The sequence below is a fragment of the Danio rerio genome, chromosome 1 (genome assembly GCF_052040795.2).
Source record: "Danio rerio strain M-AB ecotype USA chromosome 1, GRCz13ab, whole genome shotgun sequence".
NCBI lineage: Eukaryota > Metazoa > Chordata > Actinopteri > Cypriniformes > Danionidae > Danio > Danio rerio.
The window spans coordinates 37,209,897-37,228,415 of record NC_141021.1 but is presented as its reverse complement, the minus strand read 5'-3'; the positions used below and the strand labels follow the sequence as shown (position 1 = coordinate 37,228,415).

At 40.0% G+C, this 18,519-nt stretch overlaps 1 protein-coding gene across 1 annotated transcript in view; it reads right to left on the bottom strand.

Moving 5' to 3' along the window:
• Positions 1-18,519, bottom strand: part of klf12a (Kruppel like factor 12a) — a 59,645-nt gene that overhangs the window by 22,421 nt on the left and 18,705 nt on the right. The window contains 1 exon segment of the mRNA NM_207062.2: positions 4,994-5,075. Within this exon segment, the coding sequence (NP_996945.2) occupies positions 4,994-5,059 (66 nt within the window). The 5' untranslated portion in view covers positions 5,060-5,075.

Genomic DNA, 18,519 nt, shown 5'->3' with positions numbered 1-18,519 from the left:
ATTTTGCATTGGCATTCAATTCACCGGAAGCAGTTAACCCAGGTTACTGGCAAATTAAAAGTCATATTAGCATGCTTCAGCATATACCGTATTGTAATAGTTTAATAACATTTAATTTATGTTTTTGTTTAGTGTTTCTGAGATGCTGAACCAATGACTGTAAAAAATATGGACGACGCGACAGCCCTTTTTCCCATTGAACGCCTTGAGGGCAAAACGCCTGCTTGACGGGCACAAACTGTCGCAAAAGACTGCTGAAATTGGAGCCAGACATGCGCAGAAGGATTGTCTGATGGAGCCAGAGGAGGAGCCGCGAAAATGAGCAGAGTCGAGCTTCCAATCAAACGCTTTATGTAAAATCAACTACACCCCCCGAACTTCTCAGCATGCGTTTGCTGTCATATCAACACAAATGGATGTAATAACGTTAACAAATATGAGGGTTTTATATATTCAATCGCGCCAGCTCCAGGCCGCAGCGCATAACTTACTCGCGGCGTCGCGGGCTGATTCCGGCTCGCATGCGGCAGCGCCTGCTCGCTCGGCCGCCGCATCTGGCTCGATTGACTCGGGCTGGAATTGGGTAGTGAGTCCAGGCATCCGGAGTAGGTCCAGCAGAGGTAACATTAGTCAGTCTGAGCTCTAAGAGATAAGTCTCCGGCAGGCGAGAATCTAGCCGGAACTGTGTTTTGCTATCTGGGTGGCTAGGCGTGTATCAGCAAACTAATAAAGCCCGAAAAAAGCCCTAAACTTAGCGAATAAACAGTGTTCCACCAGGATCATGTATGTTTACTGCTGAACTCATTTTGTCATGGTAAAATAACACAGAAATCGAATAATAACATTTCAGTCTACTTCAGTCTCCTGCCGAAGCTCAGACGCCGCGCTTTGAGAAACTGTCAATCACAGCTGTCAATCACGATGACACGCCCAGCATTAAATTACTGCTAAAAACAAACTGTTTACAAAAATGAAGATCTGCACCTATTTCAGCACAATAACCAGTGCCTTAATCGACCAGAACCATCTTTCGGGACATTTTATTGCAAGTGTAATATTTTTTTTTATTTGGGCTCAAGTCTCCTTCATTAACACGGAGGAGGCGGGCTTTATGACTTGTACTGCAGCCAGCCCCCAGGGGGCGATCTAACGGCCGAAACCTTCACTCAAACGTAGGCTTGCGGCACACTTGTGCTGAACCTACAAGTATAAATTGAGAGTAATTGTCTATTAAATGAGAACAAAACAAATCACAAAATGTGCAGAGAAAAAAAAGTGAAGAGAAAGCAGTCTTTGAGAGATTTACTGACTCAGCAGTTATCCCAAAATAAAAGTAATCATCAGTAAATCGACAAAACATTCCAGTCAAACATGTCAGAAGCACTCACTCAGACTCAATGAAACCATGGACAAAAAAAGTGGTCTGCTGGCAGCATTATTTCTAGCCCAAAAATTTCCCCTCCTCTCTTTTTACTGTGGTTGAGTTGGAGGCCGTTCAACCGAAATGGAACATGTTTTGAAACTTCATCTCTACCCTGTTTCTCTCTCTCCCGACTCCTGCTTCACCTTTCCCACCTCTCTATCCCTCCCCTCCAGCGCGGCCCACATGCAGCCTCTCGTATGGGGGGCTACCAGTCATTATGGCTAATTTTCCAAATCCGAATAGCTTCTGGTGAAGACGGCTTTAATGGGGGGAGCGGTGTGTTTCCAAGAAAAGGGGCTTGGCATGGAGCCCACTCAAACAAGAAGCACGTTTCAGCGTCTGCACTGCCTGTTGATTTAGCACACTTCAAAGCTGAGCTATACGTGGCCCACGCACATCCTGCACTCGACCCCATCCACGACACGACAACTGTTAAAACGGGTAAAACATGGTGCAAAATATTGTGTGTGTGTAGGGGGGTTTAACTGCATGCTTTAGAATGGAGAGAGAGCTTTAGGTCTCGGGGAGAGGGGGAAGCACGTGTGTATGTTTATTTGGTTAGGCCTGAAAATCTGGCAGGCACCCTGAAGACTCCAAGCATGGGACACCTTAATCTAAACCACTAGACATGCAATACACAAGAGGAGGAACCGCCCCCAAAGAGGACATAAACAACTATACTTTTTTTTTTTTTAAAGGACAAACATTTCAGAAGAAAAAAAGAATTTTTTTTAGTGAAGAATACACAAATTCTGGGGCAACACAGTAGCTCAGTGGTTAGCATTGTCACCTCACAGCAAGAAGACCGCTGGTTCGAGTCCTGGCTAGGCCAGTTGACATTTCTGTGTGGAGTTTGCATGCTCTCCCCGTGTTGGCGTGGTTTTCCTCCAGGTGCTCAGGTTTCCTCCTCAGTCCAAAGACATGCATTACAGGTGAATTGAATAAGTGAATTGAATGTATGTGCGTGAATGAGTGTGTATTGATGTTTTCCAGTACTGGGTTGCAACTGGAAGGGTATCCGCTGTGTAAAACATATGCTGGATAAGTTGGCGGTTTATTCCGCTGTGGTGACCCCTGATGAATAAAGGGACTAAGCCGAAGGAAAATAAAAGAATGAATGAATGAATGAATGAATATACAAATTCTGTCAATCAATCAATCAATCAATCAATAAATAAATAAATTGTTTCTTATGCTGCACAAATATATTTCTGACAATAGGCAAAAACAAACAAATATTGAACTGAATTAAATTCAAAATTATGTTTTTTCATTTATGCCAAAAATATAACATTAAATAAGAGCATGTTCCACGAAAATATATTTTTAATTTTGCTACTGTAAATATGTCAAAACTAAGTTTTTGATTAGTACTATGAATTTTAAAACACTCATATCAAAGACAATTTTCACAATATTTTGCTATTTTTAATGTTTTATTAACAAATGCAGTATCACTTTTTTTTTGATGACTTATAACAATAAAACAAACGGTTCTATTTAAAACACAGTGGAGTTCAATGCTGTATGCACAGGTCTGCCTTGACTTGATTTTCTCACCAAAGTCTCTGCATTGTCAGGTGACAGTGTGTACATTTTAACAAAATCAGATTAATTTACATAATTTATGTGGAATATTTAATTTCAGTTAGCTTTTAATAATAAAACAAACAAACAAAAATGGGCGAGGCAGTGGCGCAGTAGGTAGTGCTGTCGCCTTACAGCAAGAAGGTCGCTGGTTCGAACCTCGGCTCAGTTGGCGTTTCTGTGTGGAGTTTGCATGTTCTCCCTCCGGGTGCTCCGGTTTCCCCCACAGTTCAAAGACATGCGGTACAGGTGAATTGGGTAGGCTAAATTGTCCGTAGTGTGTGAATGTGTGTGTGTGGATGTTTCCCAGAGATGGGTTGCGGCTGAAAGGGCATCCGCTGCTGGATAAGTTGGCGGTTCATTCCGCTGTGGCGACCCCAACAAACAAAAATTACATTAAATTTGAATTGACATTCTCAAAACCATCCTAATCATTCTCCCTCTCTTCTCAGATGGGATGGTAGGCTAAATTAATGGTTACCATGGGCCAACTTTGGCCCACAGGCCCTAGTTTGGGCGTCCCTGCAAAGTTATACATCAAGCTGAAAGCTTTATTTCCTTTTTATGTTAAATATAAATCTCAATAAAAAAAATATTGCACTAAGGACTGGTTTTGTTGTTCCAGGGTCACAAACAAACAAACATTGCTTTTTTAAATAGTTTAAGCCCTCACAGGCATTTTACGTAGGGTTAACCTATTTTGGGTGGATCAATACAGGACTAATTAGGCCAGAAAAATCATTCTTGTATGATTTATTTATTTATTTTATTTGTTAATTTGGCAGGGACAGTGTACATTAATTAGCATTTCTGCAAATTCACCGGAAATAGCCAGAGGGCTATTTTTCATCTGTTGTACCTTGCCCTTTTGTTGTTCCAAACATATAAACCTTACATTTGCCACATGATGTGCTTTTTGTATGTGTTTAAGCAAATAAAAGCAATATGTAAAACTAAGACCAACAAACACTCCTTTATATGTCTTTGCAGCTTGCATGCTCTTATTAATTCCTACACTGTAAAAATAATATAATCAATTCAGCCTGATCTCTTGAGGAAAACACAAATATTTTTTGTTTTGTCAGTTTACTGGCTAATTTGTACAAATTCGTAGGAGTTCAGTCGTTTGAAAATGTATGATTTTTAAAAGGAGGCGTGGCACTAAACCCTGCTTCTAAACCCAACAGTCATTGGGTTAAGAGCAAATCATAATAAATTGTACAAATTAGATTTCGATTTGTTCGAATTCCTACGAATTAGCCACTGAATCAAAAAGCTACAAACTGCTGTAAGATTGCGTTGGATCAATTAGTCATGAGAGCATATGTTTTTAGTTCATTATAACTTAATAAACTAAGTTAATCGAGTTCTAACTTAATTTAATAAGTTATGCAAGCTGTTTTAAAACAGTTTAACATAAAATAAGTTAAATGGACTCATAAGGTTAACTTGATTCAGCTTCAAAATGTAAGGCAACCAGGATTTTTTTCAGTGTAAACCCAAAACCATAACCACATTTATTTTTCAGCCTTGCATGAGTAAATACGCTTATTGTGGCAGTGTTTACACAATCATAATAATTAAGCAGAATGAAGCTGCCTATTATTGTTTGTAATTGCTATAAGTAAACACAATCTAAGCTAGAGAGGAAATAAGCATTTGCGGTCCACCATAATTAGCTGTCCTCAATGTAAGCATATTTACATATCAAATTATATAATAATAAAATACATTTGATCCTTTTATGAATTATTAAAGAATTATTTTGAGGCTTTGTGTAATGTATCTACCAGAACACTGTACTTCTGTAATAAAATTTGATTGGTAGGTTGTTGTTTCAAGAACAGCAACAGATTACATCATTCCTTTGCTTGCCTTCTTACTGCTCCAGACTGTACTGATATTGTACAACTGATATTGATTATCAAATACCATCTTTAGTTTAAAAGACAACACCTGTGTGGCATATGTTTGACCTCTTACCCGTCTCTGTGACTCTGCAGGATTGATTTTAACTGGCAGGGTTGGCATCCCATCCAGCATCAACATCCTGATAGCGCTGTTCCTGTGAGGGATGGAAGAAAAAAAATGTTATTTAATGTTTTATTATTTGTTTATCTGTGATGACACGACATAGTAGAAAGCTTTCAGTCTTGGATTTGTCTTACAGATCATATAGGAGTTATGCTTTATGTCAGTCCAATAGATAGACTGTGCGAGGATAACAATAAACACATGTCAGAGAGCACGCCAGATGGTTTAATAAGAATTAATATATCATTCTGAGAAGTGTTTACTATAGCTACTAAGTGAAGAATTTTATAGTCATGTTTATGAAGATCAGATGCGTTGACTTTCGAAAAATCATTTGTTTCTTATCATTCAGAGAGTTCTGTTCACATCTCCCTTTGTGAGCACAGCAACTTGACAACAACTGACTTGTATTTTGCCAGTGAGTCTTGTTTTAGATCCTTTTAAATCAACAATCTTGAATTATGACATCTGGCATGCCATAAATGACTCAGTGTGGAATGTTCTGATACATAACTGTTCATTGACATTGCCCATGTGTCATATTCAGTTAGGATGTCATTAAACATATGCACTTTCAGTAAAGAAGGGATGATTATACAGTAGAATTTACACGTTTTGCTGGACAAGATTGTCAATAAATACTAAAAAAATACATTTCCTTTATATATTACAGGGATATATCCTCCAAAAATCCAAATCCAAATCCCTCATCCTCCATACATTGCAATCGATTTGTGTTAGGACACCAACGCAATTAAAGTGGAAGTAAAGCAGCCAGTCAAGTTTACATTATAAAGTGGATTTCACTTTAATGAAAATATATATTACAAACTCAATTGATGTAAACATTTAGAAGAAAATGGTATGTTTTACTATAGCTTTTAGCACAAGGTGCCGCCATCCTGGAATATTGCTGTGTCTGACGTTCAATTCTGAAAACTTATTGCTGTATACATTTCTGTAGAGAGCAAAATACATCCCAGGAGCTATGTTTTTTTGCAGTTTTTGTTTTCACCAATTTGCCAGAGGCCGCTCTGTATGCATTTTCAGATCTCGAATTTCTCTCACATGTGCCATTCGCGGCTGCTCTTCTTACGTGAATCCACTAGAGGCCGCTGTCAACTGACTGACCAACCGACTGATCCCCTCACTCTCACCCTTCCCTTAACCCAACTGATAGTATTTTAAAAAGCCCCAAATGGACCAGTAAACCTTCCGTCCCAAAAACCCAATGCAGCCATACATACCTCTGGCTACATAATTTGCGATCTCCAGATATGTATATAGGGCAAAGTTTTCAAAATGAGCCTATGTTGTTCTATCCCCTTAGCTGATCAGATGCAGTGGAAGTAATGGACTGAACACAGAGAAAGCCTATTTTAACCCAATGTGTGAAGTTGTGGGTTTAGAGCAGGTAAAAATACAAGCATCAGATGTGTGTCTGATATATGAACATATTTTTATTCTGATTCTTTTAAAAACCAATTGTTTGATGCACTTTGGTTCATTCTCTGTATTACTCTGCCTGACTAAAGCTAATCAACTTATTTTGTGTTCAAAATAAACTAAGATCGGGTCAGTTTTTCACATGGCAGGTATTAACCTTCTTCATACATGTTGAGAGATCAATTTGATCGATTTGAAAAGGGACCATGTCTTGACAATCCACACAGATGTGACTTAGAAAAGAGTGAAGTTGTGTATCATTAAAATTGTTGCAATAGTCTGAATGTAAATCCCTTCATCAGACAGCACTGCAACAGCGTGAGAGAGTGGACCAAAGTGCATCAAATAAAAACTATTAAAAAAGAAAAAACATTAATTTTTGTATTTATAAGACACAACTTTGACGCTTGTATTTGCACCAGCTCTGCGATGCACATTCACAACTTCATGCAATAGGCTTTACAGTCTCCGACATGTTCAATCCATTACTTCCAATGTATCTGTTCAGCTGAGGGAACGGAACCAAGCATGTGACATCAGACACATAGATATTCCAAGATGGTGGCACTTTGCACTAGCAATAGTAGCTATAGTAAAACATGCCACTTTCTTTGAAATGGTTACATCACTCGAGTTTGTAATGTATATTTTCATTAGTGGAAACCAATTTACAAAAAAATGTAAACTTGCCTGACTGCTTCACCTTCAAGTTAATTAATTAGTTTTTACAAACTAACTCCCGATCCCCCTACAAAAAACCTCTCAAGAATTGTGTTTTTATCAGCTCATTTTAAATAAGTAGTTTGAACAAACAGCAAAATTCATTTTTTGAGTGTAGACAGCAATGTTTCTGACTAGTTCAAAGACGATACCAAAAAACGATACCAAAAAAAACCCCAATCAAAACAGTCCATGCGTCTTCAGTGGTTCAATCTGAATAGCATGCTTTTTTTGGCCCATAATACGTAACATAATTTTTTTTTTGTGTTAATATATTACAGAGCACTTGTGGTGTTATTGACGTGGGATACAGGTAAGGTTAGGAACGGGTTTGATGGTATGGGTGAGTTTAACGATGGGTTAAGTTGTAAGGGATGGGTCACCAGTAATTAGCAATGTAATTACAGAAAATGAGTACAGATGTGAGGGAGGCACACTGGCTCAGTGGTTAGCACTGTTGCCTTACAGCAAGAAGGTTGCTGGTTTAGGTCCTGGCTGGGCCAGTTGGCATTTATGTGTGAAGTTTGCATGTTCTCCCTGTTTGCGTGGGTTTCTGTTTTTCCCCACAATCCAAAGACAAGCGGTAGTTGAATTAAATAAACTAAATTGACCGTAGTGTATGTGTGTGAATGTGAGAGTGTATGGGTGATTCCCAGTGCTGGGTTGCAGCTGTAAGGGCATCCGCTTTGTAAAACATGTGCTGGATAAGTTGGCGGTTCATTCCGCTGTGGTGACCCCTGATAAATAAAGGGACTAAGCTGAAGGAAAATGAATGAATCAATCACAGATGTAATTCCATGCACATGTTTTTTATATTTAAGTATATTATAAAACTGTGTATGTAAATAATATACCACTTGCTTAATTTAAATGTAGGCACATAATAGTTAAAGCCACGTAATATAAAATGAGATCAAAAACTGAAACCATGCTATAGTAAATGAATGAAATGTTCTTACTGCAACAAATAGTTTCCAAATTCCAGACAGCAGGAAAATGGGAGGTGTGAACCATTTACACTTGCACAAATGACTAGAATTCAAATGGACAAGCTGTTACATCCACTAGAATCACTCTAACAAATACTACTAATTCCCTGCTGCTGTACTGTCATAATAAATTGAATAATCTTCTGCAAATTAATAGGTCAGTTACTTGATATTCATTTTATTTTCTTCAATAAGGTTTTTGAACTCTTAAATATTTTTGTTTCTTATTTTTGGAGTTCATAATGGCAGATTGATACAACTTTCCAAACACTAATCCGGAAAAAATGGTTGCATTAAAATAATACACTATCAATAAAATAAACCTATAAAATGATTCGACATGTTCTCTTAATTTTCCTATTATTATTTTTTTTATAATTTTATTAATATCTAAAATATGGTGCAGCAAATATGCAGGAAGAAAAGATAGTAAGAGAGGACTCTTGCAAACCTCTATGACAAGTTTCTGTAAATATTAGCGCTACAAGAGAAACTTTGGTGTTGGCATCAGAAAGTCTGACCAGAAACACTTTTATGCAGTTAAATCTGACAGACAGGTTGAAGCTTTAAAGCTCTAGAATAAGTTAGAGTCACTTTCTTTTTTTAATTTTAGTCTTAAAATGAGAAGAGCGGAAACAAGAAATTGATTGCATTGTTTAATGGTATGTTGGCTTTATTTGGCCAATATAATATTTATGACAAAGTAAAGTAAGTTTGAACTCTTAAACAACATGTTTAGATGCCAAACGTCTTTATGAATGTGATATTTCATGACATATGTTTTTAAAAAGCTTTTGATCAATGGTATATTCATTAAACATTTTTCTTAAAATTTAATACTGTATGAATCAAACACAAACATAATTGCTAATAAAATGAACTGTACTTTATTAGGTTCACTCTTATTAGCTTATTGGTCATTGACCTCAATCACACCTAATTGCTTTGATCCCACTTTCTTTTTTACTTTATGAATTTACATTAAAACTAGCACTAAAGAACTGAAACCTTGGCAACTGTGCCCTCAGAAACTTGCATAAAAGTCTATTCGGAAGTGTTGCATAAGTCTGAATGCTCTCTTGGTTATTGGAGGTCATGAGGTTAGTCCTGTCTCATAACTCCACTGCACTGATAAATAGAGGAGGTGGATTATATCTGGAAATCACCTGATTTCTTCCTGCTACTGCAGTGCTTGCAGATTCATTAGAGAGACTGGAAACTGCTGACTGTTTTGGCTTCTGTTGACCTGGTTAGTTTACCTCCCTCTCTCTCCCTCTCTCTCTCTCTCTCTCTCTGTGTGTGTGTGTGTGTGTGTGTGTGTGTGTGTGTGTGTGTGTGTGTGTGTGTGTGTGTGTGTGTGTGTGTGTGTGTGTGTGTGAGTGACTGTAATCCCTGGCACACAGGATGTAGGAGGAAACGGGTGGGGTCAGAAGGGCTGTGCCCACTTAAAAACCATGCTTTCAAATGTGTGCCTTGTATTCATGTATACCTTGCTTTTTTAATACAGTGAATGTCCAAACCCAATTTAAAAGCATCAAACTAAAAACAACTGCCTATGAGCGTACTTCCCTATGAGATTTTCTACTTACATTTACATTTAGTCATTTAGCAAACACTTTTGTCCAAAGCGACTTACAATTGTGGAGGCACCATGTTGCCTGAGTGTTGATTGACAACCATGTTGAATGAGTGTTTCTACACATGGTTTGTTAAGCCCACTCATCTGTGTGTAGCACACTTCATAAATGCAGATTGTATAAATTGTAAGAACAAGTCCAGTGCAAATGTGCTACACTGATGCAATTGTCAGTTAAAGTGTCAGCGAGATGAAAGAGTTTGTTTTCTACAGGTAGTTTGTCAAACCCACTCACCTATGTGAGGAACATTCACAATTAATAACGGTTGTTGTGTAGTGAAGTGGGGGAGAGACAGAAGGTTCTGTTCACGGGGGTTCAAGTCTGAGATAGGTTTTTAGTTGTTGTTAGAATGACAAATTTAAAAATGTGTAGTATGAACTTAGTTGGACTGCAAGCCTGGATTTTGGAAGGATCTTGCACACTTATTTTGGTTGGTCAAGCTGACATAACTGGTCAGGTCTCATAACCAGTTGACCAAATCAGATATAATTTGATAAAAGCAGGCCAAACCAGATAACAGTTGATCAACCCTGACCAACTACATCCATCTTAAATAAGGTAAAACCAATCAATCATCTGTGGCTAACTTTATTTTGAGTCCACTTTAGACATTCCAATAATGTCAAGCCCACTCCAGTGCAAATGTGCAACACTGATGCAAGTGCCGTCTAAAGTGTCAGAGAGATGTAAGAGTTTGTTTTCTACAGGTGATTTGCCAAATCCACTCACTAAGGGACACTCACAATGATTACGGTTGTTGTGTGGTGAGGTGAGGGAGAGACAAGAGGGCTTCAAATAGGCATATCAAAACACAAGCATGTAGAAAACAAAAAAAAAAAAAAACACAACAGTGTAACAAACAACTATATTACTTTATTCCAACATTAACTTTAACAAATAAGATTGGTAGGCACAATGTGTGTAGCACAGCAAGTTCATTGTTTAATTTTGGAAAGCACCACTCAGAGATCATCCTCTGCATTCAGTCGCAATCTGTATTTATTTTTAATGTACACGAGTGCAAAAAAGGTCTTTTTGTGCAAGTAAGCAGTGCAAAACGACATCAGTATATCTACAGTGGCCTTGAATAGTTAGAATTCTCGACTGTGATCTGAAAAGCCACCATCTTCGAATTAAACACTGTCTTTAAGGTTCAGTCGCTTGATAGTTCAGTTCAACCAGTGCATCCTCTAGGTCAAATGCCAGATTTGCTCTAAACTGATGCAACTGCTGTGTACTTAATCTAAAGTAATCACCACAGGCGTTGCAATCCAACAACAACAATGAATAAATAAATAAATCAAAAGGCTTATGGCTTCTTATTTATAAACTTTTTAAAAATCTTTTGTTATTTGTGGGACAAAGAGTTATTGGCGATTCTTTTTTATAGTAGATTCATGCAGTCTGCAACCTCCTGCTGCCGATCCATTGTGCAATATAAACAAGCAGCAACTGAATTCAACACCAGATAGTCATTTAGTGTGAAATCAGCCAAATTTATAAATCACCCAATGTAAACTCAGTTGGACTACAAGCCTAGATTTTTCACAAGGCTGATTTTTCTAGGGTCTTGTGCACTTTATTTAGTTGGTCAAAATGATATAACCGGATACAAACCTGACCAAACCAGATAAACGGTGATAAAACCAGACCAAACCAGATAATATTTGATAAAACCAGACCAGCTACATCCATCTTAAATAAGATAAGACTAATCAATCCTTGTGTGGTAACACTTTATTTCGATAGTCCACTTTAGACATTCCTATAACTTTACGCAACTCTGTAACTACATGCCAAACTAGCAGTTATAATAGTATTAGAAGACTATCTGCATTGCATATGCTAGCACATATGCTTTTTTTTTGGGATGGACCCCAACAGATATTCTGTTAACTATAAGTAACTTCACAGCTACATGTCAGCTTAATCTTAACCCTAAAATTATACCTACTGTAACTTTATCTGCTAATGCACAGCTAACACTAGTATGCTATTGCAGCGTGTACCAACACACTAACATCAGAGTCGACCAAGATTAGACACTGTCTTTTTGAGAGTGCTGTCAAATCAGATAAAGTCGAACAAAAATCATCCTTGGTACATTTCACTGAGAGAGAAAGCGGTGACTCAACATTTTTGTAGGGAAGTTGGCAAGTTTCATCAGAATGTGACCTTGGGTCAGAGCTGCTTCCTGCCCACTGCCAGACTTTACTGATAACCAAGCTCAAACCTCACCCAGAGCATCCCCTGTACAAACATCTCCCTCATCTCCACTCTTCCCTTCTCTCCTTCCTCCCCTGTACAGATAACAGACACACATCTGGGTCTGTACTCATAAAGCGCTGGGATACAGCTCCAAGATCAGACCTCTCCTTTTTTAAATTGATCTCAGTAACTATGTGCTGAAAAATTGAGCAGATCCAAAGACACTGCTCTGGATCCATCCCCAAGATGCAGACTTCTTCTGGATTCTCCTGCTTTGCGTAATTGTCTTTTGCCAAAAAGCCCTGAGTGACTTCAGACTTTCCATTTCAACAGAGCTCATTTTCCTTGGCAGGACAATTTCTGTCGGATAGAGCCAGGACATTGTCAAACCTCCAAGAGAGAAAAAGTGAGAGAGAAAGAGAGAGAGAGAAGAAGAAGAAGAAGAGAGAGAGAGAGAGAGTGTGTGTGTGTGTGTGTGTGTGTGTGTGTGTGTGTGTGTGTGTGCGCAAGTGTGAGGAATTGCTGGAGAGGTGTGCTGTTACATTATTTGAGTCAACTATGAACGCACAGCAGCGTTTAAAGAATTAATTGGCCAGACCCTTGCAGTAAAACAAAGCCAGGAACAGTTGCGGCCACTAATGTAAACATTGCAGTCTTCTGAACTGACTCTTCTTGTTCAGCACATCTCTGAACAGTTTCATCTGAACATGTCATTCCAATAAGTAGGCCCATAAATAATGGCTTCTCATTTTTGGTTCCTGTAAGAGTGTTCTCTTTTTGTACCTATTAGTGTCTCAGTTTTCTACTAAATCATTAGTGGGTCTCAAAATGTGCTAACTTTTTAAAGATACTTACATACAAGCATACTTTACATACATACATACTGTTGGCTTGAAAAAAAAACATATGCTCAGTCTGAAAACGTAGCCCTATATACATGGAGTTATATTTTGGAGTTTGTCTAGTTAGCTCACCATATATTGAGTTGGTCACGATAACGGGGTTTGAGTCTGGCAAAGACCAGTTCCGAAAGCAGGTAAGACAAAAACAGTAAAAAAAAAGTAAAAAAAAAAAAAGTAAAAAATATAAAATAAACTTGTAAATCTGAGAATGTGGTAAAAATCAGGCAATTTTTATTTTCTTTTTCTGGACTGCTTTTTAAAACTGTCAGTTGGGTTTAGGGAAGTGGGTGGGCGTGTCAATCAGTGCTTTTGAAAACACTATTGGTTGGGTTTAGGGAAGGAGGAGGGTGGTTCAGTCGATTGGTCAGTCAATCAGTTAGTGGCCTCTGGTGGATTTACATGAGAACAGTAGGTGCAAATGGCACTTGCGAGAAAAATTTGAGATCTAAAAAAAATGTACACATTGGCCTCTGGTGGATTCGCGAAAACAAAACTTAGCTCCTGGGACGTATTTGACGATCTCCAGAAATTTGTGTAATTACTGTCAGGATTTACTATAGACCCTCATTAAATAAAAACTCATTTTAATACGTTAATCAGATTTCAGCTATTTAAGTTATACAAAATTTAACCCAATGTTTAAAGTCAGATTCATTGATGTAAGATGACATTTTTTTACCTTAATAATGTGCAATAGCAAAGAAAAAAAAAATAAAGTTACATGAAAAAATAATAAATTCTTAAAGGAAAGTCAAAGGTGTCCCAAAAGCTTTGATGAAACACTACAACAAATGGATGTTGGAGAGAGTCAGTTCACAGAGTCAGTAATCATCCAAGGACTCTCGATCAAACTAACTGACCTCTTGGCCGCCCATTTAACACACCTAGTGGAGATCTATCATCAGTGGTTGTATAGAGATTTTGGCATTAAGACTACAATAATAAACATTTCAGACAAGATGTTGATGTATGAAATCCTTGAATGCTCTTTATGGGTGAAATGGCCTTCTTTTTTAGCCTTACAATCAATGCTTTGTGTGAAAATTCATCTGCGCTTCACAGCGTTTAAAGAAAATAAACACTACCGAACGTCCTGCAGATTCCTCAAATTTAGTTCAGAAATCAGGGCTTCTGCATTTTCCACTTGCCTTCAGAAAGTGAACCAGGAGTGAACACGCTCACTTAAACATCTGCAATTGATTTGAGCGGAGCCTGGAACCCCTCTGTTTAAATCTGTCAGTGCTAGAAGCACATAGGTTAGTATTTACTAACCTCATGTGGGACCTACTCGCCTCTTGCCATACAGGTGACAGCAGGTCAAGTCTTCGTGTCTGCGAATGGAAAGTCTGTCAAATGTCTATGGTCATTTATCACGTATATGGAACACCAAATTGATCCAAAAATTGTCCTTTTGGACTTGCAGAAGATAAAGAAAGTACACTGCAAAAAAATCTTATCTAGTCAAGAGATACAATCTAATTTCTGGACAAAAATTCTGGATGATTTTCTATACATCTATACACAACACAATACCATGTGAGCTCAGATTGTAAAATTATTGTGACTATTTTAAGATTATTATTATTATTATTTTAGTTAGTAAAGCCTAAAGTTCGGTTTTGTACCTGCACATGTACCTTAATTACAATTAGAGACATAATTTAAGTATTTTAAAGACTTATTTTATATGTAATAGCTTGTTTTAAAGGGGACCTATTGTGCAAAAATAACTTTTATAAGGGGTTTGAACAAAGTAGTGTGAAAACAGTCTGTGAAAATAACCAGCGTCTAATGGTAAAAATGTGTTAATTTTATTTCTTAAAATCACATTTTATAAAAACAGGCTGCAGAAACTTTGATTGACATTCTCTCTTTGTGCATGATATCAGAGGGGGAGGTCCCACACATTAGTGACAATCTCTCCCTGTATAGGACAGACCTGGATTGGCTAATCTGGAGGAACGGGAGTATTCCCGGTGGGCCGGTTTGTTTTTTGACCGCAATTGCCAGTGTCCCTAGCTGCTTGCACTCTCAGCAATCACACTTTTTTCATTTATTTATTTATTTGTGTCACCGACTCGGTCCCAGTCATTCCCCTCGCTGACCAGCAGAGGTCACCATCTCCGGACTTCTAACCATTACGTCATCCTTCTCACTCAGATCCCAGCACACCTGTTCTCCATCTCACTAATGACCCACGTACCACATATAAGCAGCTCACACACACACTTCATTGCGAAGTCTTGTTTAGCCCCGGCCAGCATTTCTGAGCGTTCTATCCTGCCTGATCTCCCGTTTACCACTTCAGCCCGTTCCTCGACTCTGCTCTGTCTTCTGCCTGCCCTTGACCTAAAGCCTGATTACACGGACTCTGATTCTCGCTGCCTGCCCCTGACCTTAAGCCTGTATTACGGACTCTGAACCACGCTGCCTGCCCTTGACTCAAGCCTGGTAATCACTCTGCCTCTGTTATCTGCTAATCACCGTTGAGTTGTATGTTGTATGTTCGCACAGCCGTGCGAGGAGTTGATGTTTAAGTGTGACTTAATAAATACTGCAAAATGGATCCCTCCGTGTCAGTCTCCCCGTTACAGAAGACTTCGCCCAACACGGATCCCGCAGCCATCCAGGTTTTGTCTCACGAAGTCACAACACAAGCTCAGGTATTGTCAACCCACCAACAACAACTAACACACCTAACTCAGTTAACAGATGAACTGGTGAAATCCCTCCAAAACCTGCAAGCTGCTGTCACTGCGCAACCCACCGCCAACTACTCTCCAAGTCCACTTGTTGTTGCACAACCCCCGATGACTTCCGGAGTTCGATTGGCTTTTCCTGACAAGTTCTCAGGTAACCCAGCAAAATGTAAAGGCTTTCTATTGCAATGCAAACTGTTTATCGCCCAACAACCCCATCTGTTTAAGGACGAGAACGGGAAAATTGCTTTTGTGTGCTCACTGCTCACTGGGAAAGCGCTAGACTGGGCTACTGCAGTTTGGCCAGACAGTACCCCGATATTTCCCTCGTTTAATGACTTTCTCAAACGTTTCTGCACTGTGTTCGATCATCCGGAGGGTGGTCGTAACGCTGGCGAGGAGCTATTGTGTATCCAACAGGGAGATCGCTCCGCAGCTGAGTTCGCCCTGCAGTTCCGCACCTTGGCAGCGCAAACTGGCTGGGCTGACGATCCGCTTGTCACGCTCTACAGAAGGGCTCTAAAGCCAGAATTGCAGCGAGAGATGGCATGTCGTGACGATGGGAAAACTCTGGATCAACTAATCGAGCTTTCCATAAGGTTAGACACTCTCCTCCGCACTCGCAATCCGCTCTGCTCAATTGCTTCCAGTCCTGTATCCCCTGAAACCTCCGCTGAACCCATGCAATTGGGTAGAACCCGTCTGAACCCAGAAGAGCGAGAACGACGGAGAAAAAATCACCTGTGCATTTACTGCGGACTTCCAGGTCATACGAAGGTTTTATGTCCCAACAAGCCTCTCCCTAGAACCCTCTCGGTGAGTGCAACCACTATGTTCACTACCACTAATAATGTTGTGAATCTACCTGTCACTTTGAGAAACGATGGAGATGAGATTGAGACTATGGCCATGATCGATTCAGGAGCCGCTGGTAACTTTATTGATTACACGTTTGCCACCACTCACTCCATTCCTTTAACCTCCTGTGATTCCTCCATAGCCATCACTGCTATAGATGGGCGCCCTTTGGGAGAAGGACGTATAAAATTCCAGACCCTGCCAATCTTGCTTCAAACAGGCTCTCTCCATGAAGAAGAAATTTCCCTTCTTGCCATCAACTCCCCTAAACACTCTGTGATTCTTGGGTTACCATGGCTACAACAGCATGACCCTCAAGTCTCTTGGAGAACTGGTGAGATCATAAAATGGAGCAATCAATGCTTTACCCAATGTCTGCATCCTGTTTCCCCTATCCAGATCAACACAATTAACAAGACCGAAGACTCTGAACTCCAGCATGTTCCTGATGCGTATCACGATCTCACTGAAGCATTCAATAAGCAGAAGGCTACTAAGCTCCCTCCTCATCGTGATAATGACTGTGCCATTGAGCTGCTACCCGGCACCACGCCCCCTCGTGGTCGCATCTTCCCTCTCTCACAACCTGAAACTGAGGCTATAAAGAAGTACATCTCTGAGGAGCTAGAGAAAGGATTCATTCGACCATCTACTTCTCCCGCTTCAGCAGGGTTTTTCTTCGTTAAGAAGAAGGATGGCAGCTTACGCCCTTGCATTGATTACCGAGGCTTGAATGAGATCACAGTCAAATACCGCTACCCATTACCATTGGTTCCTGCCGCCCTTGAACAACTCCGATCCACCCAGTATTTCACTAAGTTGGACCTCCGTAGTGCCTATAACCTCATCCGCATACGACAGGGAGACGAGTGGAAAACCGGGTTCTCTACAATTGACGGCCACTATGAATATCTCGTTATGCCCTTCGGCCTAGCAAACAGTCCTTCCGTGTTCCAGGCATTTGTAAATGAGATATTTAGAGACATGCTCAACAAATGGGTCATAGTATATATTGACGACATCCTGGTCTATTCCAATTCGCTATCTGAGCATATCCAGCACGTTCGGGCAGTGCTCAAACGTCTCATTAAAAACCAACTGTATGCAAAAAGCTCCAAGTGCGAATTCCACCAGACCTGCATCTCATTCCTGGGCTACATTATCAGTCCAGAAGGCGTGGCCATGGACCAGCAAAAGGTTGACTCTGTGACACAATGGCCGCAACCCGAAACCATCAGGCAACTACAACGATTCCTGGGCTTTGCTAACTTCTACAGGCGCTTCATACGGAACTTCAGTTCAGTCGCTGCCCCACTGACCGCCATGGTCAAAGCCAACAATGCTCGCCTTAAATGGAACCCCGACGCTGTCCGAGCATTCACCCAGCTAAAGACTCGCTTCTCCAGTGCACCCATTCTGCGTCATCCTGATCCCGAACAACCCTTTGTAGTCGAAATTGACGCGTCCAACACTGGAATTGGAGCCATCCTGTCCCAACGATCCCTAGTGAATAAGAAGCTCCATCCCTGTGCATTCTATTCTCGCAAGCTTAACTCCGCTGAACGGAACTACGATGTGGGAAACCGAGAACTCCTCGCCATGAAAGCTGCGCTAGAGGAATGGAGACACTGGCTTGAGGGCGCAAAACACCCTTTCATCGTCATCACTGATCACAAGAACCTAGAATACATCCGGTCTTGTAAACGTCTGAATCCTAGACAGGCAAGATGGGCGCTGTTTTTCACCCGATTTGACTTCCAAGTCACCTATATCCCTGGTTCGAAAAACATCAAAGCAGATGCTCTGTCCCGCCTCTCAGACGATGAGACCTCTGAAATCCCTGACGAGCCCATAATCAAAAGTCCTCTAATTGTCGCTCCCATCCAGTGGGATATAGATCAGGAGATCCTCCAAGCCGCCGAAAATAATCCTTCTCAGCAGCCCTGTCCGGAGAATAAAATCTTTGTTCCCCCGTCGCTTCGAGAAAGACTCATCTCCGAGGTACATGACCACCCC